Source organism: Equus przewalskii, chromosome 19 (assembly GCF_037783145.1).
Source record: "Equus przewalskii isolate Varuska chromosome 19, EquPr2, whole genome shotgun sequence".
NCBI classification, from domain to species: domain Eukaryota; kingdom Metazoa; phylum Chordata; class Mammalia; order Perissodactyla; family Equidae; genus Equus; species Equus przewalskii.
In genome coordinates, this window is record NC_091849.1 from 1,263,130 (window position 1) to 1,288,908 (window position 25,779).

Here is a 25,779-nt window from a genome sequence, read left to right on the forward strand (position 1 = left end):
AAAGGAACTCTTCTAGAACATAAACAATCAATGAACATATGAAAAAGTGTTACCCTATCAAATAGAGAAAGGCATGCAAATCAAAACATCAGGAAAGAGTATTTTTACCTATAAATTAAAAAATTAGAATCAGCAATGTTGGCCAAAATGTGATGAGACCAGCTTCTGAAAAGCAATCTGGCAATATTTCCCAAGAGTCTTTGGAGCCCTAACTCTACTTCTAGGAACCTACTATGAGGACGTAATAAGAAACGTGATCAAAGATTATTTTCACCTCTCAGTGACAACAGCAACAAAAATTAACTTTAAGGTTCTCAGCGAGGAACAAGTTAAAAAGGGAAAAGGTACATTCACATTAACAAATATTATAAAGCCACAAAACTCATATTTATAAAAATATTTAATAAATGGAAAAGTGCTTACAATAGAACAGTCAATAGAAAAAGACACACTCAATATAAATGGAATTCAGAAATATGTTTCATATTTTTTATAACATATATAGATATAGGAATATGGTATATATAGGTATAGGTAACATTATAGATAAAATACTGATTACTATATATACTAAAATATGACAGTGTTTATCTTTGGTACATTACAGGCGATTTTTAAAAATTTTTTTTAGACTTTTCAGTATTTCTCCTTTTTAAAAATATTGATTGAGTCTTTCTTTCATAAGTAAAAAAAAAAAAAAATGCATGACTAGAAAAAACATGTCCAAGACTTGAGAAAAAGCGAAATGGAACTGGCAATGCAAATGGAAATGCACACAAATGGCAGGACGCAGAACCCTTAGCAAACCCCCAGACCAGTTCTGGAAGGAGAGCTAAGAGAATGTCCAGTGTCTGGTGACACCAAGTTAGGAGCTCACAGTGAACTATTATCTCCCAGAGCAGGAACAGAGCCATAAAATGGATAACAACAGTTTCTGGGATCTAGGCCTCTAGAGTTATCGGTCCTTTGAAAAGGGAACTATGAAAAACAATGACAGTTGGCAGCCTTTTTCCCTTAATGCAAGAAATATATTCTACCTGGTTGGCATCATGAAATTAATGAATTCACTCCTAATAAATAGAATCAGCACAAATGCTATAACTAAATCTAGTTTACTGTCTATTCATTTAATACACAACTGAATGATTTCAAAATATTCAATGGTCAATTTAAAAATTCCAAATTCAGAGTGTGAAAAATAGTCCACTATTTATTTTAAGCTGTACCCCCAGATCCTTCTTGTTACCTTGATGTCTCAAAATGATCTAGACAAAAGCTAGAAAGATATCAAAGCTTATTTGTATGTTGTTTACACTCTGCTTCCTAATCATATACTGAAGCAATGGATAGTTCCTACTTAAACTTGGTAAAAACCTAAAGAAAACTAAACTTACTGCTTCTGTTATACACAATTCCTAATCATTTCATATAATTTTAAAATGATGAAAATTTTCTCCAGTAAACCTATTCATGTTATTATTGTTATTGCATAAAAACAAAGTGTCTACTTTCTATAAACACTAACTTCTCACTGCAAGAGAGCACCTTACAATTCTCAACACAAAAATTTCTGGAAATAAACTCGACATTTGGCCCTACAATCTTAAGTCACAACATTTCTCATCAGGATGATTAATCTTTACGAAAAGGCAGGAAAACAAGACAGAGCCACCCACTTTGACATTTTCATTCTTCGAAAAAAAAAATCCCAATCTAGTTCATGAACTAGAACCATCACTTATAAAAAGTATGCAATCCATCAAGAGTACTTTTTGATTTTAAGATTAACAAGATCATTATCTTTCCTATTCTTTGCACTGAGAAAACTGTACTGACCTTATAAAGTGGTTCTAGCTTAGTTTTACTTAGAAATCTGATAAACCTTTGCCCAGGAACCAACCAACCTTTAATAACAAGGTTACTTCATTTTTTCTTTTCCAGCTTACTTGAGAAAATATAAACAATGTATAACATCTAAAGTAACCTACTCCATTGATTTATACAGGCCTCATTTTTGTCCAACCTTGCTACATCCATGGATTGTAGAGTGGAAAGTCTGTATTTTTCAACTAAGATAACAAGCATCCTACAGCTGTTTTAAGCCAGTCTTGAGTGTGCATGCATGTGTGTCTATGTGTACGCATGCTCAGGGAGTAAAGCAGAAGCACCACTGTGGCCATGTGGAGCCGGAGAGAGGAAGACGAGGGCTGAGCAAGCAGGAAGAGGCTTTCCTGCAGGCGCAGGGAGCTCACTGCAGGCTGCAGGCAAAGGCTTGAACCTGAAAGAGGCCAAATCTGCACTGATTCTTAAGGATGTGGGTTTGCTGGCTTTCTCTCCTTATTTTCTTCCCTCCCTTCTAAACAGCTTAGGTAGGGAGTAAATCAGCTCTAACTCTGAGAAAGCTTTGCTCTAGAGAAAAGAAGAGAGTATTAAATTAATGATTCAAGGTGAGTTATGAGGAGGGGAATCACTCCAAGACAGGGACGGGTGAAGATGGGGAAGGGATGTGAATGTGGGAGGGCGAGCCGAGCGAGAAGTGTAGGGAAGCAAAAGAAAGAGGGAGCTGAGAAAAAAACAGTCTGGAAACTAAGCGGATAGAATAACCAACTTGTCCATTAACATAATCCATTCACCTGTGTTATTTTTTCTATGCCCTGGAAGTTGTGCTTTTCAAAATGTTCCGCAATATTTAGGAAGGTGTGACGCTCCAGGTAGCAGCAATTACTGAGGACTATCAAAAGCCGCTGTTCCTAAAAACAAAACAAATGTTTAGAAAATTACATTTATGTAACTAATCGAGAGTCTAACAGCACTTATCACTCATTAAATTTAATTATTACGTCTTGGTGTTTATCAACTTCAACACTTTGTTTTTCTTGGCTGCTTCTTTCCCAATATTAACAGAGAAACATAATACAATTCTATAATTTCACTTACTGCTTGTTATCACATAATACACTAACGAGTCAAATAATGTTCCCTTTGAAATTTAACAGCTGTATGGAAAAACATTGATGAAACACAGTTAACTAGTAAAGTAGGATCAGCTGTTGTTCTTTTGAAAGGGGGTTCTACTTTGTCATTCTACTTAATACTTTGTGCACAAAAAAATCTATAAATAGATATTTTAAAATAATTACAAAAATGTATAAACTCTTAGAAATTAATTTATAAATTTTCATAACTTGGAAGAGAATTAAAATGCCATCCGTATGTTGTGATCCTTCGAAACCTTTGGGTCTCCACGGCCTTTTTTATGTAGAACAGTCTGCCTCTTATGGGGAGTGGGGGAGAGAGGAGAGGAGACTCCCCCAGTGTCAGTCATGGAGAGAGCTGGAGCCCACATTCCACACTCTCCAGGGTTCTAGCCGCTTAAAGTAACTTCTTATCAAAATTACCAGAACCCAGTGCTGATGCATAAAACATCCTTTTACAGTTCAGAAGAACTATTTTATAAATAAAATTCCAGGAACGGCCTTTGTCACTGCCGCTGTGGCTCACCGAGAGCACGTTCCCCGGGCTCCTCAGGTGTGGGAGAGAGTATTCTCTGGAACAACTGTGACTAATTTAGGGTCTTGATTTAAGATCCCTTGACTAAAAGCTAAGGCAAAAACCACTTTCCAGGAAAAGTTCTCACCCATATTTTGCTCTCTGTTTTGTATATAATCAAATAACCCACGTTAAAGTCAATAAAATAAGTGTGGAAATAAACAGGTCTCAGTTCTCTGAGGTACAGGAACCACTGAGGAACTACATATACTCTGTGAGCTCAACTGCCAAGCATAGCTTTTCATCTCCCCAAAACTTCATTTTGCTCATCAAATTTTTTGAAACTTTCTCAATTTCTTTATTTTAAATGTTCCTAACTTTATTTCTGGCAGAGCGTAGCCTTATCCACTGCCTCTCTTGGTCATCAATAAATATAATTAAAAGGCCAAGGAATTATTAAAGTACCTTTGAACAAATGAAAGGTTGTTAACGGCCCTGAATTAACCTATGGATGGGAAATGGAGTATAAAACAAGGTAAATAGGGCTACGGCATGTATCCTACTCCACATTTTGTGAAGAAATGGCAAGCGAGAAAGCCAAAGAGCAAGCAGTGAACGCCCTGGAGAGGGCGCAGGCGAGGCTGGGGGAAAGGAGGCCACATCCGCTCTTGTGTGGAGTTCCTGTTCTGTGGTCCTTGTAAAGTACATGAAATAAAGTCAATGTAATGTTTCATCAGCCACTCTAAACATGCTGCACCCTTCAAAAATCTCAGCTGGTTTCTCAGTTATAAAAGAAATCCTTAGTCACCTTTCCTTCAAGAGTCTGCCTCCAAACATCAGCCTCATCTCAGAGTCCATCTGGGCCTGGTGCCCGTTCTCTGCCCTGTTAATTGACTCTCTTTGGCTGATTTTTCTCATTGTAAATGAATAACTATTTGAGTGACTTAAAATCTTACTCTCAATAATTGTTTTTTTCCTCAAATCTAACCAATCAGAAAAATTAAAGTGGGAAGAACTGAACAAATCAAATAGTCAAATTCTTAAACTTGGACGACTAATCAAAAGCTTATCAACAACTCAGATGAATACATGTGTTTGAAAAAAACCACTCAACCCATCAAACGGAGGACTTGCAGAGCAAAGACTATGGCCTTATGTATTATTTCAGTTATTTCTTATAGAATCCTTCTGAGACACAAGCATTACCACCCCAACTTTGTCCAGGAGAAAACTGGACATGCTCAGTGACATGTCCAACGTTATTCACTTAGTAAGAAGGAGACCAGGAAGTGAACCAGTGTCTTTTGACTCTAAACCTAGACCTTTCTTACCATAACTGCATCTCTGCTGGGTAAGAGAACAAGAGCCTAAGAAGGTCTCAATAATCTGCACCAAATCTAATGACATATCAGCCAATGGTAAAAAAAAAAAAAAACAAAAACCCAGGAACTGAATTTGGGACCGAAGGAACAATTTTTGGAAAGTAAAGTGGGAGAGATAAGTCATGTGACTAGCAGAACCAAGGATGAAACGCTTGGGGTTTTAGTTGACAGTAAGGTCAGTGTGAGTCAACAGAGATGTAACTTAAATGTGTCGTCCTGGCTGCTTCACAGTAATCAGGGTCACATGGGAGTCCTGCTCCACCCCTGCAGGAGGACAGAAGTAGACTCAGGAGAATCACCACCACACCACAGGGCTGCAAGCTCATCAGCTGGGAGACGCCTCAACAATTTAGGGTGTTCGCTGGGGAAGGGAAGATTCTGAGGGCACACAGCAGCTGTTTTCAAACGGTGGAAAGATTATCATGTAGAAATTGGGCTTGTTCTAAAACACCAAGAAAACAGCACAGTTGGCAAGATGGCTGGCAAGGTCTTCCTTAACTTAGAAGGATCTTTAGTCCACGTCTTTCTCTAGCTCTCTTTCTGTGCTCACAGCGGAAAGAATAGTTTAAACTCACCACATTGACTTCCTCAGCTCCTAGTAGCTCTTGACCCAGTGCAGTCAGACGGCCCCTTTGGAGGTCCTCTGGGGTAGTTCTCCCACTGTCACACATAGCCTCCTAACTGCCATGCCCACGAGGCTCCAGTTTTCATCTGACGCAACCTGATCCTCCGTCAGTATGCGATACCGTTAAATATTCCTCTGTTTAAATGCTCTTGTCTATCTCAAGAAAAGTGCTCTATCTGGATGCTGTTCTCTCTCTCTCCGATTATTCCTTTTCAAGAATCTTCAAAGCTCTCTGCTTCTGGTCACCCCTTACATACTGGTACCCCAACCTTATTTTGATATATTTGGTCCTCCTCTCATTCTACGAGTATTTTCCCTAGTACTCTCACTCACTCCCAGGTCTTATAATACACTTACACACTGCTGATTCACAAATCTCTATCTAGATTTCTCTCCGGGGACCAGACAAGTATATCCAATCACCCACAAGAAATCTCCACCTGAATGTCACTCATTCAACACATTTGGTCCCAAACTGAATTTTTAATCTTCCTTTAGAACATTTTTCTTCCTGAATTCTATCAATGGTACCATTATCTACCTAGTCATCTAAGTAATTAAAGCTAGAATAGTTTTTTTAAAAAAATTACTTTGATTAAACTATCCTTTTCCTAATATCACAAATCCCTTATTTAGGAACTCATAATAATTGTGGAAATGATGTAGGGCAGGAAATTTAGGTCACATATTTTCTTTCTTGAGAGATAAAATCACATACATACACACACATCCTTCAAGCTAATGACAAATCAGAAGGGGTATTATTTTTTTAAGGTAGCTGGGGTTTGGATTTCAACAGCTGAACTTATACATGTGATAAAGTATGTGTGTGAATCATCCCTAATTACAAGTATATGTTAAAAAACATGTGTGTGTATATATATAAAAGGTGGTTTGGTTTGGTTTTTGCCATGGAACTTGTGTCCAAATAAAATGCTATTAGGGAATTCATAGAAATAAAACAGAGAAAAGCAGAACTTCTCGGGTTAAGGAGGAAAAATGTGGGGAGAAGGGCATCTGTCCTTTGCATCCTCACCCAGGGAACCACCAGGGCATCTGTTTCACACTCAAGGGCCTGCGGGATGCATGGAACTACTTAAGCTCAACTTCAGCTAAACAGTGTTTAAGTGTGGAATATATATAAAGTTATATTTTTATTAAAATTTTCACAAAACAAAACATAGCTTCAGGGTAGAGAGTAGTATGCCACAGCCGCAGCCAAAGTAATTTAGACTGACTTATGAAACAGTCATTATACAGTTTTAAAACGACATGTTTTACTTTCTATTTATCATCTAATTATTTATCATCTTACCGAAGTCAAACTAATGTCTTCATGGATACTTCCAAATAAATCAGGAGAAGAAACATCCATGGAAAGACTGAATATAGAAGCAAGTAAGAGAATAGTTACAATCAAAGCAGTAAAATAAAAAACGCGAATATAATGTTATATGTCAATTATACCGCAATTTAAAAAAAACTGCTGTGAACCCATTTGGTCTTAAAAGCTTTTGGTCAAAAATTACACAACTTTCTGTTAAGTTTTTTATATTTAATAATTAACAGTTCAAAGTGGACACTATGGAGTGTCTATTAACATAGGCCATATGAAATTTGCTTTTGGATCTTCCCAATATTGACTTAGCAGGAATTCTTTTCTTTAAACTTAACCAACTGATTTTAGAATTCCTATGGAAGACTGAGTAGATGAAAATATCAAATAATATTTCAAAGTAGAGAAGCAATAAAAGGAAACTAATCTGAAAAACATTAAAAAATAAACTAATGATAAAACGACACAAACTGATAGAAAATATATATGAATAAAAGAAACAAGATAAAGTTCAGAAATACGTTGCACCAAATATTATAATTCAATGATGTATGAAACAGAAATTGTAACAAAACAATAAGGAAAGATTTACTTAACCAGTAACATAAGGGAACTGATTAACAATACACATTCCTGGTAGATTAATGTGGTAAATTAATTTTAAACATATAAAACCAAATCAAAGAAAAATCAGAAGAATTAAATATTTATTAGGACTCAGAGAGGTGACAGTCTTACATACTGAGAGGCAAAAACCAATACCAAGAAACAGACAAACACGGAGAAATCCTCAAATTGTCAATTATAGATTTAAGAGGCGTCTATTTAGCATCATCTGTGTCAGAGCATAAAACAAGTGCACAGAAGTTAAGCCTGTCAAATATCATTCAGAAAAACTGGATTTTTGAGAAGTCCTTTAGAACAGCATTATGAAAGAATTATCACATGGTTTTGCAAATATCAAAACATCAAGCTATCCTCTGGAGCTCAAATGAGTAAGCCTGACCCAGACTTAATCCTACTAACATAATTAGTCTGTAACAAGAGTATCGCTGCCATCCTCTAACACTAGAATTACAGAAGTTACCAAGTAGGAACTACCTACCTACTTTAATTTCCTACTTTACTACTTATAAAACTTGTCTCTTTGGATAAGCAGTAAGCTAGTCAATCATGTGTTCAGTGTGCTATCATGTTGCCAGTAATGCTGAGTTCAGAAGATAAAGCAATTATGGAAAGAATATAGATCAAATATATAAATTATAACTTTAACATGAACAATCTATCTCTCTGATTGGAAATCTTAAAATATAACACCAACTAGTCTACACTTTGTTAACACTTCTACGTGTGCAATGAGATTGACTTCAGTTTTACTCACTGTGCAGTATCTACATCAGCATCAGGCTTGGCGCTCAATTGTTCCAGACAGTGTACAAAAATCTAAGTCAAAAACAACAAGTGTCAGTGATATGAACTCTTAGACTCTAACCTATTTGGACATTAAAAATAATTTTACATAGGGGCCGGCCTGGTGGCACAATGGTTACTTTCGTGTGCTCCACTTCAGCACTGTGGGGTTCATGGGTTTGGATCCCAGGCACAGACCTAGTACCACTCATCAAGCCACAGTGTGGTGGCATCCACAAAAACTAGAGGAAGAATGGCAGAGATGTTAGCTCAGGACCAATCTTCCTCATACACACACAAAAATAATAATTTTATATAAATAAAAAAACAGAAATATATATCCAGGGGCTGGCCCCGTGGCCGAGTGGTTAAGTTTGCTGCAGGCGGCCCAGTATTTCATTGGTTCGAATCCTGGGCATGGACATGGCACTGCTCATCAAACCACGCTGAGGCAGCGTCCCACATGCCACAACTAGAAGGACCTACAATGAAGAATATACAACTATGTACCGGGGGGCTTTGGGGAGAAAAAGGAAAAAAAAAGAAATATCCTGTAAGTGGTATACATGCATGTATATCTCCCATAAGTGACAGAATATATACTCCACCAATGTATATCACATGAGTGATAGAAAATTAAAGTCACCTGCGTTTTGATTCAATTATTAAGTTCTTGAATATATTTTAGGAAAAAGACCTTATCCTTTCTCTCATTCACTCACTCATATGCTCAACTTTATGTCCCCATAAAATACTGGTCCCAATCACAGAACTTTATGCTACAAATATGATTTAAACAATTATCATGTCACTTAATCTGTGCTCTAACAAAAATAGATACAAAGTATCAAGAGAACACAGAAAGGGGAGCATAATATAAATGAAATATTGGAGCATTGCTAAAACAAGTTGGAATTAACCTTACCTGGAACGTTATTTATTTTGTTATCTTACTTACCACAAACTATTATGTACTCAGACAAAAAGGAAAAAGAACACATATTTAACATATGCTGCACCATATATTATAAGTAGGAGGGGTTGACTAATAATTTGCAGCCCTCCAGGCTTCAGGGCATCAGTGCTTTTACGTGTTACCTGCATGATATGGATGCTTAGTTGGCAAACCTCCTCCTGTGTTTTAGGTTGTTGAAAGACCTGTAAGGAAGAATTTTGATGAAAATTTTGGGACTTAGCTAAGAAAACAAAATTTTTTGTTTACAAAGTTTGATATAAAAAATTAACACATGGCAAACTGCTTCCAGTGTGGGTAACCTTTCTATGAAAAGGGACAGGAGTGGGACCTGGCCTATGGGAGGTGTTTCTTCTGCCCGTAGTGGTCCCGGCCTGGGAAGACACTGGCACAGCACTGCCTGACCACACCCAGGTTGCCATGCTCTGTCTGTGAGTGTTAGCAGTGCAAGCTCTCTGCCGACAACACTTAACGCTCACATTGTAACTTCCTTCAGCCAATCTCGGAACTAACACATCAAGGGCCCATGTAGGGGGCAAGCAAGCAGTCAGGGGAAAAAGCTCTTGTGCTGGAATGACTCAAAAATCTACAACCGTGATTCCCAAGGGTTCCCTTGGAAAAGTTTACAACAGAGTTTGAACATAAGAGAAACTTACACTGGCTTCTCCAGGCTTGCACTCTAGAACGCCTTTGAGTGACTGCAGAGAACGCACAATGCACTGCTCAAACTGACACGGCTGAAGGAAAAACATGGGCATCTTAAAATGGAAAATAACCATTGATTATTAAGACACTTAACAGAAGCGAGTATGGCCCAAGACTCAATTTTCCAGATTTATGGAAGGGAACAGAGATGCCAATCATCTGACAATCTCCTAGGCACTAAGATTTACATTTGGCATGTTCTGCACTCGGTATTTAGAAAATGGGTGAATCTTAAGACTCTCAAATACATCTAATTCAACCAGAACAGAAGTCAGGTATAACTAAAATGTTTCTTCAAAACTCTAGTCTTCTAAGAGGCAAATGACATGCTGAAGAGCAGATACAACAAGTTTCTATAGTAAACGCTATTTCCAGGGTGCGTTCTGGGATGAGCTCACTCTCCAAGATCTTCCACATCTCTGGTACTGTTCAACAAAATTGAATGTTAGTAATAATGATCCAGAGGAGGTCCAAGGTCTTTAATTCAAAAAAGTCGTTACAGTCATTTTCTATATACATTGTCAGAAAATGAAACTTGAAAATATGTCCAACAAATGGCATTCAAAGTAAGTTTAAATGAATCCTGACTGTATTTAAGGTTTTACTTTGTGCCAGGCATACCCTAGGTGATGGGGATATCAGAATAAGACAGACAGAGTTCTCATTAAGCGCATATTCTAGGGCGGAAGACACTATCACAACAGACAGTCAACAAAACCCTGACTTTTTACTAAAAAGAAAAACAAACTATAGAAATAAAATTAAGTGCAACTGCAAACCAGACAAAGCATTATGAAAAAACAAGTGAAAACTCAAGACAAAAATGGTGCTGGGGTGCCTGCTCTGACCAGGAGAGTCAAAGGCCTCCTGAGACAGGGAGGCGACGGAAGCTGAGACCTGAAGGGCAAGAGGGGCTGGCGGGGAAGAAAAGGGAGCAGGGAGGCCTGCTGTGCACAGTCCCCCAGCGGGCCGAGCCCTCGCCAGGAGCCACAAGAAGAGCCAGCTGTGCTTCACAGCCAGTGGGGGCTCCCGGGCCGGAGACCAGCTAAGGGGCTGGATCTCACGCAGGTGGTGGGCTGTGCACGGCACAGATTCACCAGCCCAGCTCTGTGTAAAACTCCACAGCAGAGCCTCTCCTCCATACAAGCTTCAGTGTTTTTTTTTTACTGAAGATCAATTTTTTTAAAAGTTTGGAAAAAAACTGAACAGAAGAAAGAGACACCTGTATACAAACAAAAAACAGACAAGTTTATCTTCTTACAAAAAGGAACCCAGACAATTAGGGAAAGCTAAAACAGTGCCTCAACTTGAATGCCATTTTAATAATGCACTTTGAAGCCACCAGAGGGCACCATAAAGAATACTTGAAAGTAGAATTACCCAAAAAAAAGGAATATAGGATGAAATATCAACTGCACAGAAAGTATTTAAAGGGTCAAAACATTTGTTAGGCACCTGACCTTATCCATCCAAACCACCTGCCTCATAAGGTATGAAAATCTAAGATGTTAAAATGATAATAAGAGTAGGAATTAAATCCAAAATTCAACTGTGGGGGGCCAGGCCCGTGGCCTAGTGGTTAAGTTCAGTATGCTCCGCTTTGGTGACCCAGGTCTGGTTCTCGGGCACAGACCTACCCTACTTGTTGGCGGCCATGCTGTGGCAGCAACCCATATACAAAACAGAGGAAGACTAGCAACAGATGTTAGCTCAGGGCCAATCTTTCTCAGAGGGAAAAAAAAATTCAACTGTGGGCAGTTAAATGTTGATGCTCATGTTGGTCATCTAGATTTCTTGCATTAAAACTTGGACTAGATTTCCTTATTTTCTTTTTATATCTATATTAATATAATAAATGGAAAGAGAAAACTAGAGAGCCAAATGGGTGGTTTCAGCTAAACTGGGAGTAAATGACAGTCTGAACATCTACTATTTCTTTCTTCTAGAAAGACAGTCCTATCTCTGCACACCGTCAGTGAATCATCCACGTTAGCTGACTCTAAGGAGTTAAAGCAAACCATTCCAGTTCTTCTGAAAGAAAAAAATTCTCAGAATGATCCAAAGTGAAAAAAGGTAGAACAGATTTTCAGCATGAGAAGAAAACAGGATGCTTCAAAGAAGCTGCTTCAGAGCACTGCAGTCAGGTTTGAATTAGAGGTGATGCACCAGCTGAAAGAACCGTCATGAGGCACAGGCACCTTCATTTCTTTAACTGGATAAGAAACACTTTCCCAGCCCAGCAACATGGAAAGAAAAACACATTCTCATTTCAAACAAATGGGAGTGGTGCTATGGAAATGTCAAGAAAATAGAAATCAGAGGTACATAATAATCTTTGACGCAATTTAAGGAATTGTTCAAAATCTAAGAATTTAGCAGATTTTACTTAGGTTAAAATATTAAAAGCTGGAACCTAGATGCTACTCTAACACTTATTCACCTTTTCTCTTAAGTGAGGCCCATGGTGAACAGCTAAAAATGTGGTCCAGTTCCAGTCTATTCTCCAAAGCGTCCAACTCGAGGGCCTGGCTAACACCAGGAGTGCAAGTTCCTGTGGGTCACTCATCCACAAGGTGCAGTGCATGTAGTTGTCTGCCTCACGTGTGTGAGACCAAACATGAAATTAGTTATTCTAGCGTTAGAGTTTCTAACGTCTGTAGTGAAACTTTAAATTGACTACAAAGAATTTTCTATAACAACCATTTCAGAGCATTTCAAAGGGGCTCATCTACTATAATCAAACAAACAACCTTACACTTGGCAGCCAGCACACAGGCACACACTTGGACACAGACATGGCAGCCAGCACACAGGCACACACTTGGACACAGACATGGCAGCTAGCACACAGGCGCACACACTGGGACACAGACATGGCAGCCAGCACAAAGGCGTATACACTGGGACACAGACATGGCAGCTAGCACAAAGGTGCACACACTGGGACACAGACGTGGCAGCCAGCACACAGGCACACACTGGGACACGGACATGGCAGCCAGCACACAGGCACACACGCTGGGACACGGACATGGCAGCCAGCACACAGGCACACACTCGGACACGGACATGGCAGCCAGCACACAGGCACACACGCTGAGACACGGACGCGGCAGCCAGCACACAGGCACACACTGGGACACAGATGCAGCAGCCAGCACACGGGTGCACACGCTGGGACACGGACGCGGCAGCCAGCACACAGGCACACACGCTGGGACACGGACGCAGCAGCCAGCACACAGGCGCACACGCTGGGACAAGGACACGGCAGCCAGCACACATGCACACACTGGGACACAGATGCGGCAGCCAGCAAACAGGCGCACACACTAGGACACAGATGCGGCAGCTATCCCGGAAGCACATTCTGGACTGACTGTGTACAGGAAACATTAACTTAAAGAAGGATCTAAAGCAAACATGTATTTTACGGCTGAGTTTTGTTGAATGTCTGTCCTTGTTTTTTTAATGAAACATAAACCCTTACAAACAGCTCTGTTTTCTCAAATTGAATGTATACATTCTTTCCTTTGCACAAGATTGATCTGAAGCAGGTATCAGAAGCCAAGCGTCAAGGTAACTCCTGCCTAATCAAGCCTGGCTTTCCCTGGGGCCAGCTCTCCAGCGTTGATGGGTCTGACCCTCGCCGGGGGCCGTCTTCCAGGCTTACTGCAATCATCAAGCAGGAGAGGGTTATAAGAAACAGCTGTGAAAACAGTCGGGCGTGACATAACCCTAAGGGATGATTATTATAGTGGCCCCAGTGCTACAAGTGTTAATTTAATAAATAAAAATCCTGTATATGGGTCATTTCGTGTTTTATTCCACAGTGTCTCATTTAATCTTAACCAGTGACACTGAGAGTAAGCACTCTGCTGCTTCCTTAACTAGGGGCAGAGAAGTGAGTGGCTTCTTTAAGACTGCATGGCCATCAGGTGGCAGAACTAAGGACTGAACCTGAGTATGACTCTAAATCCAGTACATTTTCCTCTATACCAGTGCTGTCCAACAGAAGTTTAATGCAAGCCACAAACACAAGGCATATATGTAATTTTAGAATTTCCAGTAATCATATTAAGAAAACTAAAAGGAAAAAATTAATTTTAATATAATTTATGTAATGTAACATATCAAAATATTATTATTTCAATATGTAATCAATATAGAAAGTTGATATATTTTACATTCTTTCTTTTTGTACTGAGTCCTTGAAGTCTGGTGTGTATTTACACGAGCCACATCTCAGGTCTGCTCCATACCTCCTTTCTCTAAATATTTAGTGTGACAGAATTAGTTATAGGATAGTTTGTATTTAAATACAAATAATTGTGAAAAATAGAATAAACCAAATAAGTTAAAGCAGATGGCCTCTATTTTATTAACAAAATAATTTTTATTAAAAAAATAAATAAAATAAGTAAATCCTTTAAAATATAATTATAATAGATGTGTTAAAAATAATACATTTCCCAGGGGCTGGCCCCATGGCCGAGTGGTTAAGTTCACGCGCTCCGCTGCAGGCAGCCCAGTGTTTCATTGGTTTGAATCCTGGGCGCGGACACAGCACTGCTCATCAGGCCACGCTGAGGCAGCGTTCCACATGCCACAACTAGAAGGACCCACAACTAAGAATATACAACTATGCACTGGGGGGCTTTGGGGAGAAAAAGGAAAAAATAAAATCTTTAAAAAATAATAATAATAATACATTTCCCTAACTAATTTCAAGCATGATTTAATTTAGAAAAATTTGGAATTATGCACTGCTATTTTAAACCACAGCATTACGTAAAGTAAGATACACTTCTATATATATATACACTAACTTAAGAAAGAACCTGGAACTTTGGAGGAATAGAAGGAGAGAATTTCAACATGTCAAAAATTCCCCATCTCTCAAATGAAGACTGTTGATAAGAAGTACAGAAATGTGAGGAAATGAAGCAATATTACATGGGATCACTACTTCTCAACTGGACTCACCACTATTTTGTAAATTTGAGCAAATGAAAATCATTTTCTTCTAGTTTCTTTATCTACTAAATAGGTAGAAAATGCTAGTTGCCTCCCCAGAATTTTTCTTCTTCTTTTTTTCTTACTAAAGTAAGATAGGAATTATTGGGACCAGCAATGTGCTCTGCTGAGAAACTAAATTTTTTCCAGGCTCTCTTGTAGGTAGGGGTGGGCACATGAATAAATTCTGTCCAATTAGATGTAATTCTGTCCAATTAACTGTGGCTCCCAGGAAACTGTTGGACTTTTCTACCAACAGGAACAAGGCCATGATGGTTGGAACTGCAGTGGCCATCTTGTGATCATGAGGCCATCCTGTGACAGAAGCCATGCTAATGATCACAAAGAAGAAAGACAGAAGGAGCCCTGGGCACTGAGTACACTGATTGCATGACTAAGCTGCCATGCACCAGCCCCGACTTCTTTAATGTGAGAGAAAAAGGAAATGGTCATCTTGTGTAAGCCACTTGATGTTTTAGATTGACAGCTGACTGTCAATCTTAACTGATACACCCACCTACAGGATTGTTGTGGGGATACATGAGAGAGACATGAAAACACAATAGATCATCCAAACTATTTTCAAAGGTATTTTGAGAACCTAAACGTCCCCTCTGAAACATGATGATTCCAGCATGAGCAGATCACGATCACAATTGCTGGCCTGACCTGTGACTGTGTCTGGAGAGGTGTGTTGTTGTTTGTTTTGTTTTGGCTTAGGGGCCAGCAATCGTATTTTTTCTATTCTGCTTTTCTGAAAAATTCAAGTTGCTGGCTAACTTAGAATTAAGCATAATCTATTAAAAAATGTAATGCAAACAAAAAAAGTAAGTTATACAAGATGAAGAAAGATCCCTCTAAAAGAAACCCACTGTTTTTATTAATTTTTAAATATCTGTGGTTAGATTTAATCAAAAATGCCCAAGAAGGAAGACTTTAAGAAGTGTATTTTTCTATTTCCAGGAACTATTTAGGGTTGCAATACAAAGAACATACGCTCCTTATTACTATAACAAATCATTTATTTTGAATATAATATACACTAATGATTAATCATTGAAAAGAATTTAAACTTACTAGAGAAGTCAGTCCTTCATTATCAACAATCCAATCTTCCTTTTCAGCTAATCTCTTTATTTCTACAGGGAAAACAAGCACACAAGTACTTTTTATTACTATTATCTCATCAAACTTTATAGAGATAAAAATCTATAAAGGTTATGGTTTTTAATTGCTTTATATAGGTTTGTAAAAACTTGGTGAAAGCAGGGACAGAATATAATTCTGGTAGACTCAAGGATTTAAATGTGTACTATTCACTAGATTTTTATAGTAAAACATTAATGTAAATCAAATTTTTTACTGCATTGCCCAATTTGGAGAATGCTAGGCTAGGTTTACTGACAACTTTAGACAATGATTGATTACTTTTTCAGCACTCTTGATAATATTAAACATGTACAAAGTAAGCTATACAATATTTTTTCCTAAAATTTCTGATGATTCTGTTCTAATCATATACATTCCAAACGACGGCAGTATGACTCAGGGTAAAGGAATGCCACATGTCCAAACCTTTAGCACTGCAGGCTGTCTCCGGTCCCTGAGGGGAGGAGGTGATAAATTATGAGGACATGGCTCAGTTTCTCACCTGGATTCCACTCCCCTTCCATTATACAGTGTCCCCAATTCCATACAGATATGACCTTCCTACTTAAAATCCTGATGCATCATTTATAACAAGGTTCTTGATTGTTTTTGAATATATTTAACACCCAAAGGGCTGCTTTGTAAAGATAATCTTTATTGTTTTTCATGATTGTATGTAAAAAATCTTGAAAAATTCTACGAAGTATAAAGAAAATGAGCATCAGCTATAATTTCTACTACACAGAGAATTACTGTTAACAGTCTTTATGATTTTACATTGATATTTATAAATTAAAATTTAAAAATACACATATATATTTTCACAATTGGGATATTTAATATACATTTTATATCCTACTTAACATTTGCCATAAGGATGTTCTTATATCCTTAAAAATTTTTCAAGTATATCCATCTTAACTTCTGCATGGTCTGGCATCTCAAGTAAACAGATTTGGAAAGATATCCAAAAAAGAAAAAAGCTCTATTGGGCAGCTATAGATGATCTAAAATTTTCATATTTTGGGGCCAGCCCAGTGGCATGGTAGTTAAGTCTGTGCCCTCCGCTTTCATGGCCTGGGGTTCACAGGTTTGGATCCCGGGTGTAGACCTGGCACTGCTCGTCAGCCACACTGTTGAGGCATCCCATGTAGAATGGAAGAAGATTGGCACAGATGTTAGCTCAGTAACAATCTTCCTCAAGCAAAAAGAGGAAGATTGGCAACAGATGTTAGCTCAGGGCCAATCTTCTTACAAAAAAAATAAATAAATAAAAGAAAGATTCGTATTTCTCTAAGAGCAATTTCCTCATTTTCAAGGTTTGGAAGCTGGAAAGCAACGGCATATTCAGATAATTGCTGTCTAGTACATCATCAATTTTTCTTAGCATACCTTCTGCTGTGTGTTGCAATGTGACCATCACACAACGTACTCGGAGATCCAAAATGAGATCCTGGATGGTCTGCAACATGTCATTAGGAATTTCGAGGGCAGTTAATGATTCATAAGTAAGCCTGTGAAACAAACACAACAAAACCAAAGTGAGGATAGTGGGATCTGGAAGCAATTCCCGTCATCATTTTGGCCATCCTATAATGATTCATTATGAAGCTTATAAGCTACAACATTATTTTGAAAACAAGGCGAACATAAGATCATAACAGGCATTATAATACAATAATAATTCTGAATTAATAAAAAAGATGCACATCCAGTATGACATTCTCATCAAACATAAGCACCAGGAAGGTCTAAGAGCTTAACTGCTAGATGATCTGTGGAAAAGACTGGAAGCAAAGGACACAGTCAAAGTCTTTGTTGAATGTATTAAAAATCATAGCCCATACTGAGGTCTTTCGCTTTTTTTCAACAAGATAAAAAAGTATCTACCACTTTTCAGGAGAATGTGTCCACATGTACCTCATGGTCTGGATGACATGAGCAAGCCACTGTCCGGAGAGCTCAGACTTTCCCTCCCAGCCTCCGTGCTGCCTGGCTCCGCCCTCCGAGATGCTGAGTGGGAGCAGGGCTCCGCGGACCAGCTTCACAAGACAGTGCATGACTTCCTGAATCATTTTCTAGACAATAAGGAACAAGCAAACTGCATTAAAAGCCACTCGCTTGATTAAATCAATGAAAAGAATCTACCTGGACAATGACGAGGATCTTGAACATAGATAAAGTCTTCTGGTAACTTTGGTGGAGAAAATCCTGCCCTATAGAAAAGTCTGTATACTTATCCTTAACCTACCTTAAAATCATTCTGTCTGTGCCTTACATTCTTTGATCTTTCAATCTGGCCAGACCTCTCAGCAGTCTTAAAAATTAAAAAAAAAAAAAAAAAAAATTAGTTGTCGTTAGAAATAATTTATAAAAATGTGAAATGCTTTAGCATTGTATATAAAGAGAGCATGAAATATGGTTAATATCTGATTAAGAGAAATGTGTAAGAAATAATCTAACTAAATGATAACTAATTAGAAAACTTTTAATATTCCAAGAAGAAGATATTCATCTTCCTAAAAGCTTCAAGTACAATTACCATAAATAAACCTAAGTATTAAGTTGAAACCATCTTTTTTTGTAGGTGAATTTCATATGCCATTTTCATCAACGATTTTCTATGATTAAACCTAGAAGCAGCACACCCAGAGTACCTTCTCAACATCACTTCTCATTAGCTACTACAGAGACAACAGCAAGAGTAAACTTGGGACTAATGTCTAGTACCTGACAGCATTCATTCCATTTCCCCGACAAATAGTAAGAACATAAGCATTGTATCTGGCATTTTGTTTTTAAAAAATTATAAATCACTGCTCTTCTCTCAGGGATTTTACAGCCATGTAGAGTCTGATAGCCACGCTTTCCTCTGATATTTCTTTCTCCTTAAAGTAATGTGTGGAAGACTGCCTTACATTGATTAAGAGAGAAATCTCTTCAATTGGTTTCAGTTAACTTCTTATTACCAAATTTTCTAATGACTAAATATTACATACAAAATGCCCTAGAAAGGCAAGCTTAGGAAACTTTCCAAATAAAGCAGGAACAAAATGACACAATGTAAAAGAAAATTCTGATACTTTATTAACATAATGCAAAAGTTATCCTTTCAAGTTAAATATACTTAGGCATTACTGGTTAGAGACATGTCAAGAGAACTTTCAAGCTAAGAACAATTGCATTATAAATGATGATACTGACTTTAAGTTAATTTTAAAACACAGGTGATGTTATATATATTTTATATATAAGCTAGAGAAACAGCGTATAGAATTGGTTTATATGATGAACATTATTGACACGACTGAGCAAAAGAAGGGTAAGGAATGCCGAATGTTCTCAGCAAATTATCAGACCTACCTGATAAACAGCGGTCAACATACACAGACACACACACCCCTTCAGGCTATAGTTTATACTCATTTTAAAATTTCATATTAGACTGTGCAGCTTTTCTTTTTTTCTTATCATTTTTTCTTTGTAGAAATCCACTTTTGCTTTGAAAGAACTAAAGTTTAGTTTTTGAAAAACTAAACCCAAACTTCACCATAAGCAAATTCCTAAGTTCACTGACCAACAACACTCAAAATTCTTTGTATACCAGGATTTAACTCAGAAATGCATGATTTTGTCCCTTTATTTTTAAGACAATGAGAAGTGACTGAAGTGTTTTCTGGCTGCAGCGAGAAGTGACCAGAGGTCTAGCGTCAGGAGCATGACCAGCAGGAGGAGGCTGCCCTGGCCCAGAGAGCACTGGCAGCGGCTCAGACTGGAGGAGGGGGACAGACAGCCCAGGAGGACGGCTTGGACACAGGCGTCCGAGGCAGCACAGACTGAGCCTGGCGACTGCACTGTGTGTTTAGCGCAAAAGAGGACACATCAAAAGTGACTCCCATCCAAGTCACAGTCACTCAGGTAAGTCCAAATGGCCCTGACTGTCTGTTAGCCTACTTCCCGTTTCTGTGACGTGTGCTGCTCTGATTCAAAATAACCATTCTGGTGACAGCGTGGCTGAGGTGTAGAAAAGCTAATGATGGCCCTGCTTGCCGAGGCCACAAATCTGTCCTCTAAGTGCTGCAGTTGAACAGGTCTTAGCCCCAGGCACTGCCTTCTCGGTTCTCTCTATGCCTTCTCACTAATTTATTCTCACGGCTTCAAACACCATTTCTATCTAAGGCCTTCCTATTTTGGGTTCTGCCTCCAATTCCAACAGGCGTGTTGTGGGGGCTTACCCCCACCTCTAACAATTCTCCAGATACCGGCTGGGTGTCCTCCAACTCAACTCAGTTCTGCTACTATCCACCTGGAGAGAGCATCAGATCCACCGGTTAAGGGCTCAGTCCTATGGCGACCAACCCCCTGCCCCTCCCCACACACATTTCAGATGCCAATCGCAAGCCCAGGTTGTCATCTGTCAGTCACGTGTCTGACTGTCACAACATGATTGGCTAGAGATTGGAGGTTCCCACCACCCCCTCCTCGCGTCCGATTAATTTGCTAGAGTGGCTCACAGAACTCAGGAAACCCATTCGCACCCTAGATTAACAGTTTATTATAAAAGGGCACAACTCAGGAATAGCCAGACAGAAAAGATACATAGGCAGGGTCTAGGGCAGGGCGTGGAGCTTCCACGCCCACGTGTTCACCAGCCCAGCTCTCTGAACTCCATCCTTCTGGGTTTGTCTGGAGGCTTCATTACATAGGCATGACTGATCAAAGGATTGGCCACTGGTGACTGTTCGACCTCCAGCCGGGGGACTGACAGCTCCAACCCTCTAACCCAACCCTGGTTCTCTGGGCAACGAGTCCCATCCTTAGGTGGCTGAAAAGCCATTAACATAGCGAAAGATACCTTTTACCACTCCTCAGGAAATTCCAAGGGTTTTAGGAGCTCTGTGCCAGAAACTGGGATGAAGACCAAATATATATTTCTTCTCAGAAATCACAATATCACACTTCTAGACTTATATCTCCAGCCCAAATCTTTCCTCTGAGACCCAGATTTGAATTTCTGATCGCCTACTTAACGTGTCTTCTTGAATAACTCACGGGAATCTCTCAAATCCAACACACTAAAAATGGAAAACTGATATTTTCCTCCAAATGTGTTCTTCCTCAAGTCTTTCTGACTTTGTAAATGGCATATCTACTCACTTGGGAGCCCAAATGGGAGCTACATCTGAATCCTTGTCCTCAGCTCCCTCCTCTGATCTATCAGTAAGTCAGGTCAATACTATTTCCAAACTACAAATGAAACCTATTTCATTCTCTCTCCAACTCCTCTGGCAAAACCTTAATCCACCCACCACCGTTTCCTGCCTGGACAGCCTCAATAGTTTTCCGGCTTTGACTTTTGTTCCGTGACAATTCACTCTTGAAAAGGCAACCAGAGTGGTCTTTTTGCAGTCAGATTACACCACCACTTGGAGTCCTTCCGTGGTTTCCCACCCACTTGGAGCACAAATTCCTCACCGTGGTCTATAAGGAGGCCTGTCTGCTGGCCCTGCCTGCTCCTCCAGCCTCAACTCTTGCTTCTCCTGACGCCCTCATCCCCTGCTTAGTACACTCGGATGTTGTGACTTTCTGTTTTCAAACATGCCAAGCTCCTCTCCTCAGCTTTGCGAGTGCATCCTCTCTGCCCAGTGCCTTTTCCCCTCGGGTCCTCTGTGGGGCAGTTTCCTTCTCATGCTTCAACATCACCTCCACAGAGAGACTTTCCCTCACCTCCATCCCCCTACTGAGAATCTATCTGAGGACCTTATTTGTTTCTTTTTATAGCCTTTACCAAAATTTAGGATGATTTCTTAAAACTTTATTTTGATTCATCTCCCCAGGAGGAGAGAGGTCATGTTTATCTTGGTCACTACTTTGCTTATATTGTACACATGCATTGTAAAATCTATGTGTGTGCACGAGTGCGTAACAGTACCTGGCACATAGAGGCTACTGAGGGTATTCAATAAACATCTGGTGAATGAAGGATCACCTAGGGTTTGGGCTCCTCGGGACCTCCTGGAATATATTTCAGAAAGCATGAGGGCCCTGAAGACTACTAGGTTTATCTGAAAGCCTTCTTTAAAAAACCTGAAGTCCTGGGTCTCCACATGGAGATTGGCCCTTTGAAGGGCATCTGCCAGGCACAACCCTGTGACATGCTCCTGAAAAGGCCAACAGACTCAGTGCTTCTCCTTGAGATTTCAGATGTCAACAAAAGGGACGAGCAGAGGTTTAAGAATTTTGCATAAATGTTGGAGGTTGGGAGGATTGTTGTAGGTGTGGAATTCAGACGCTGTGAGGAACCCAGCACCTACTGCGATGTCAGAGGCACAGAAGACTGGAATCCTGTAGGTGGAATCTGTGTTGAAGATCTTGTGATGGTTCATTCTGCGTTTCAACCTGACTGGGCCACAGGGTGGCGAGATAACTGGCTAACGCTATTCTAGGGGTGTCTGTGAGGGGTTTCTGCATGAGATTCACATTGGGATCAGTAGGCTGAGGAAGGCAGGCTGCCCTCCCTAGTGTGGGTGGGCCCATCCCAGCAGCAGAAGGCCTGAATAGAACAAAAGGGAAAAGGCTGACCCTCTTCTGAGTAAGGGAGAACCCCTGCTTGACTGCCTCCAGCTGGGAAACTGGCCGCTTTTCCAGCCTTTAGACAGAAACATCGGTGCTTCCTGGGTCTTGAGTCTGTTCCCTGCAGATCTGGGGACCTGCTAACCTCCATAATCACGCGAGCCAATTCCCTGCAGCACATCTCCGTCTCTTTACAAGTATAGCTGGAAACAGAACCACCAGCCTAACACAGATCCGGTTCAGTACAACGTGAAGGGAGGGACGAGACTCTGACAGAAGGCATGCTTGTCTCAGGGAAGGGTCATGCCAGTGTGAACTCAGTGTCCTGACTTTCAGGTAGTGTCTTTCTAGCAGTATCCACCACAGTACCTAGCACTGAACTTTTTGGACAGTGGGCTTGTTCAAGAGGAAGATTATTTCATAATCCCTTGTTCTGTGAAATATTTTTAAATCAAAGGTGAAAATCAATTGTTTAAAAAAAAATCTTATCAAAATTAAAGCTAAATTTTGCCCAAACAATTTTGCCCACCAAACAGGTGCTAATGAATGCATGATGACATCTACTGGACAGAATAATTTTGTAAACTTCAAGGACCTGTCTCCAAACTCATGAAAAGTGGAGGGGTGGGGGAATTAGTTATAAGGCATATCTCTTGCAATTGCTAACCAAAAAATAGTCACTTATTGTTTTAATTTGATGATGAGTTGAACATCTCCAACACACTGAATTATGCAAGGTTTGCCCTATCTTTAAAAGCAAATCTAATTTTGGAACATAAAGTGCATTTTAACTTACATACTATGAGTTACACAACTTTTTAAAATGCTGATTCCTAATGTTTAAAAATTACTTGAATGCTTTAAAAATTTTCACCTCAAAATACATCATATTTAAAATATATCTAAAGGTGAGATCTTAACCTACTATTAGCCATATCGTTAACTACAAACCTTAACTCCTTCCTGCACACACAGACCAAAACTCCTTTGTGGTGAGGCCAACGGCTGCATTTCACTGCTTTGATTCACATGTGTTACTTCACACGGGCGAGACTGGTTTGAAAAAGTGACTATTTTTTAAACTGTTGGAAACTCCATCTGAATCTGTAACGGATGGGCTCTTAATAAAACAAAATAGTTCTATAACAAGAAAAATAAGAAATTTCAAGCATATTGTGTTTAAATATTACAAAGCTTTCTTATATGAGATGAAGAGCCCACCATAAAAAGCCCCGAGCTCTCCCAGCATCCATTTCATCAGTTTTCTGGATCTCACTCCCAGGCTGAGACGAGCAGGTGCACTTTCCTAACTGCTCCATTCCTTTCTACTGCTCTTGCCTGTCTCTCTAGCTTTTCAACAGAAGCTAAATAGTTAGAAAAACATGCCCAAACCTGTAGAGCAAATTATACTTACTTAATAATTATTACTATAAACTTTTAAGGAAAGTTTATAAATATGAATAGGTAGAAATATCACAGTCATATCCAACTCAGTACAACTAATTAACATTATTATTCAGCGCTAACGTTGTTCCTAAGTTCTGAAGTAGCTCAGTTACTTTTCATCCTCAACCAAATATTTCATTTACATTTTTACCACAACTAGGATAACCTATAAGGAAGGAAAATATATTCCCTTTTCACTAAAACATCCTAGCCCAAAAACTCTTAGGAATTTTCTGAATTCTAAAAAGACTCGATAAGGCAACTACTGTCCACATGTGGCGGGCCACCTGTAGGACCCGATCCTACTGAAATGAAACACGTGGCTGGAAACAAATAATTAAGTTAAAACGCACCTCCTAAGGGACTGATCTTTAGACGAGGCAGTCCACCTTGAAGGGACTCAGCACCACTCCAGCAGCTCGCCGGCCCGGGATCTCCTCACTTCTACTACACTGTGCTCACTGACACCTGCTGTGTGCCAGGCCAGTAAGATTTCAAATAATGGAATAAATATTTATTCCAAATAATATGAGAAAATTCTTATTTCTCTGCCAGACTCTGTTATAAGCACTTCACTTATGTTAACTCATTTAATTCTCAAACCACCCCTACGGAAGGAGGCCCAGAGAAGTCAAGCTAGGCATAAGGTCACAGCCAATAAGTGATATATACTGGACATTCCTACTATAATACTAGTTAGTGTTCTGTAAGAAAAGCTGTGAACACTATCTGTCCAAGGCACCGGCATAGACGCGTCTGACCTTTCCAGGCCTCATGAGGGATCTGGTGAGAGAAGGAGCAGGTAAGAGGAGGAAGTTATGACCTGATATGAATATGAGTGGTGCGGCTGTCCCCACTGTGGCAGAGGGCGAGAAACCCAAACCTGTCTTCGCACCACGAGCCACACAACTCTCATTCAGCTGAGATGAATAAAAATGCGAGTCAATGGGGACATGTTCAAAAGCAGAACATTGAGAAAACTTTTTTCAGAAGACCAGAAAAACTGAAATTAAAGTACTCTCTTCCTCAGCCAGCTTAATAAGCCGCTCGGCATTTATGAAGGCAAGCCAAACTCCTCATTTATCCTATGGAAGACGGACCTTCTCTGTAGAGTTAACTTTTCAATCGACCTTTGCATAACCAAGCAATATAGCAGGGACATAAGGAAGTTGTGACACACATTATTTATTGCTAGAGTATCTGAATGTTCACTTATAAAGTACGGTCACACACCACCTAAGGATGTTTCAGTCAAGGACAGACCGCATAAACAACAGTGGTCCCATAAGATGAGTACACACAGCCTGGGTGTGCAGTAGACCGTACCATCTAGGTTTGTGTAAGTATACTCTGTGATATTTGCACAATGACGAAATCGCCTAAAGACGCGTTTCTCAGAACGCATCCCTGTCATTAAGCAACACATGACTGTATGGTAAGTGGTACGCTGCTGAAGTTAAAGGAAGAAAAATAGTGATAACCCACACCTAAGAGATTGGTGTTCTGCACTAAAGAGTTTGTTTTTTCTCACACTATTCTTTTTCTGTTTTTCATGCACTAAGTAAATTTTATGCTTTAGATAACTAACCATTCATATAAACAAGGATCTAAGGATCTATTAGGTTTAAAAGAAAAGTGACAGTGAGCAAATAAGAATTAAATATACAAAGAAAAA

At 39.4% G+C, this 25,779-nt stretch overlaps 1 protein-coding gene across 37 annotated transcripts in view; it reads right to left on the reverse strand.

Moving 5' to 3' along the window:
- The window catches only part of EXOC2 (exocyst complex component 2), a 212,947-nt gene that overhangs the window by 58,380 nt on the left and 128,788 nt on the right, over positions 1 to 25,779 (reverse strand). For 21 of the 37 annotated variants that reach the window (XM_070583938.1, XM_070583949.1, XM_070583953.1 and 18 more), the window contains 9 exons: positions 18,337 to 18,402; positions 18,006 to 18,163; positions 17,478 to 17,599; positions 16,014 to 16,075; positions 9,872 to 9,952; positions 9,341 to 9,400; positions 8,214 to 8,275; positions 6,812 to 6,878; positions 2,634 to 2,750 (listed from right to left, as the gene is read on the reverse strand). In XM_070583938.1, coding sequence (XP_070440039.1) covers positions 2,634 to 2,750; positions 6,812 to 6,878; positions 8,214 to 8,275; positions 9,341 to 9,400; positions 9,872 to 9,952; positions 16,014 to 16,075; positions 17,478 to 17,599; positions 18,006 to 18,163; positions 18,337 to 18,402 — 795 coding nt within the window. Of the gene's footprint in view, positions 1 to 2,633; positions 2,751 to 6,811; positions 6,879 to 8,213; positions 8,276 to 9,340; positions 9,401 to 9,871; positions 9,974 to 16,013; positions 16,076 to 17,477; positions 17,600 to 18,005; positions 18,164 to 18,336; positions 18,403 to 25,779 lie in introns of all 37 variants that reach the window. The other 16 variants (XM_070583937.1, XM_070583921.1, XM_070583927.1 and 13 more) reach the window with 1 other exon arrangement.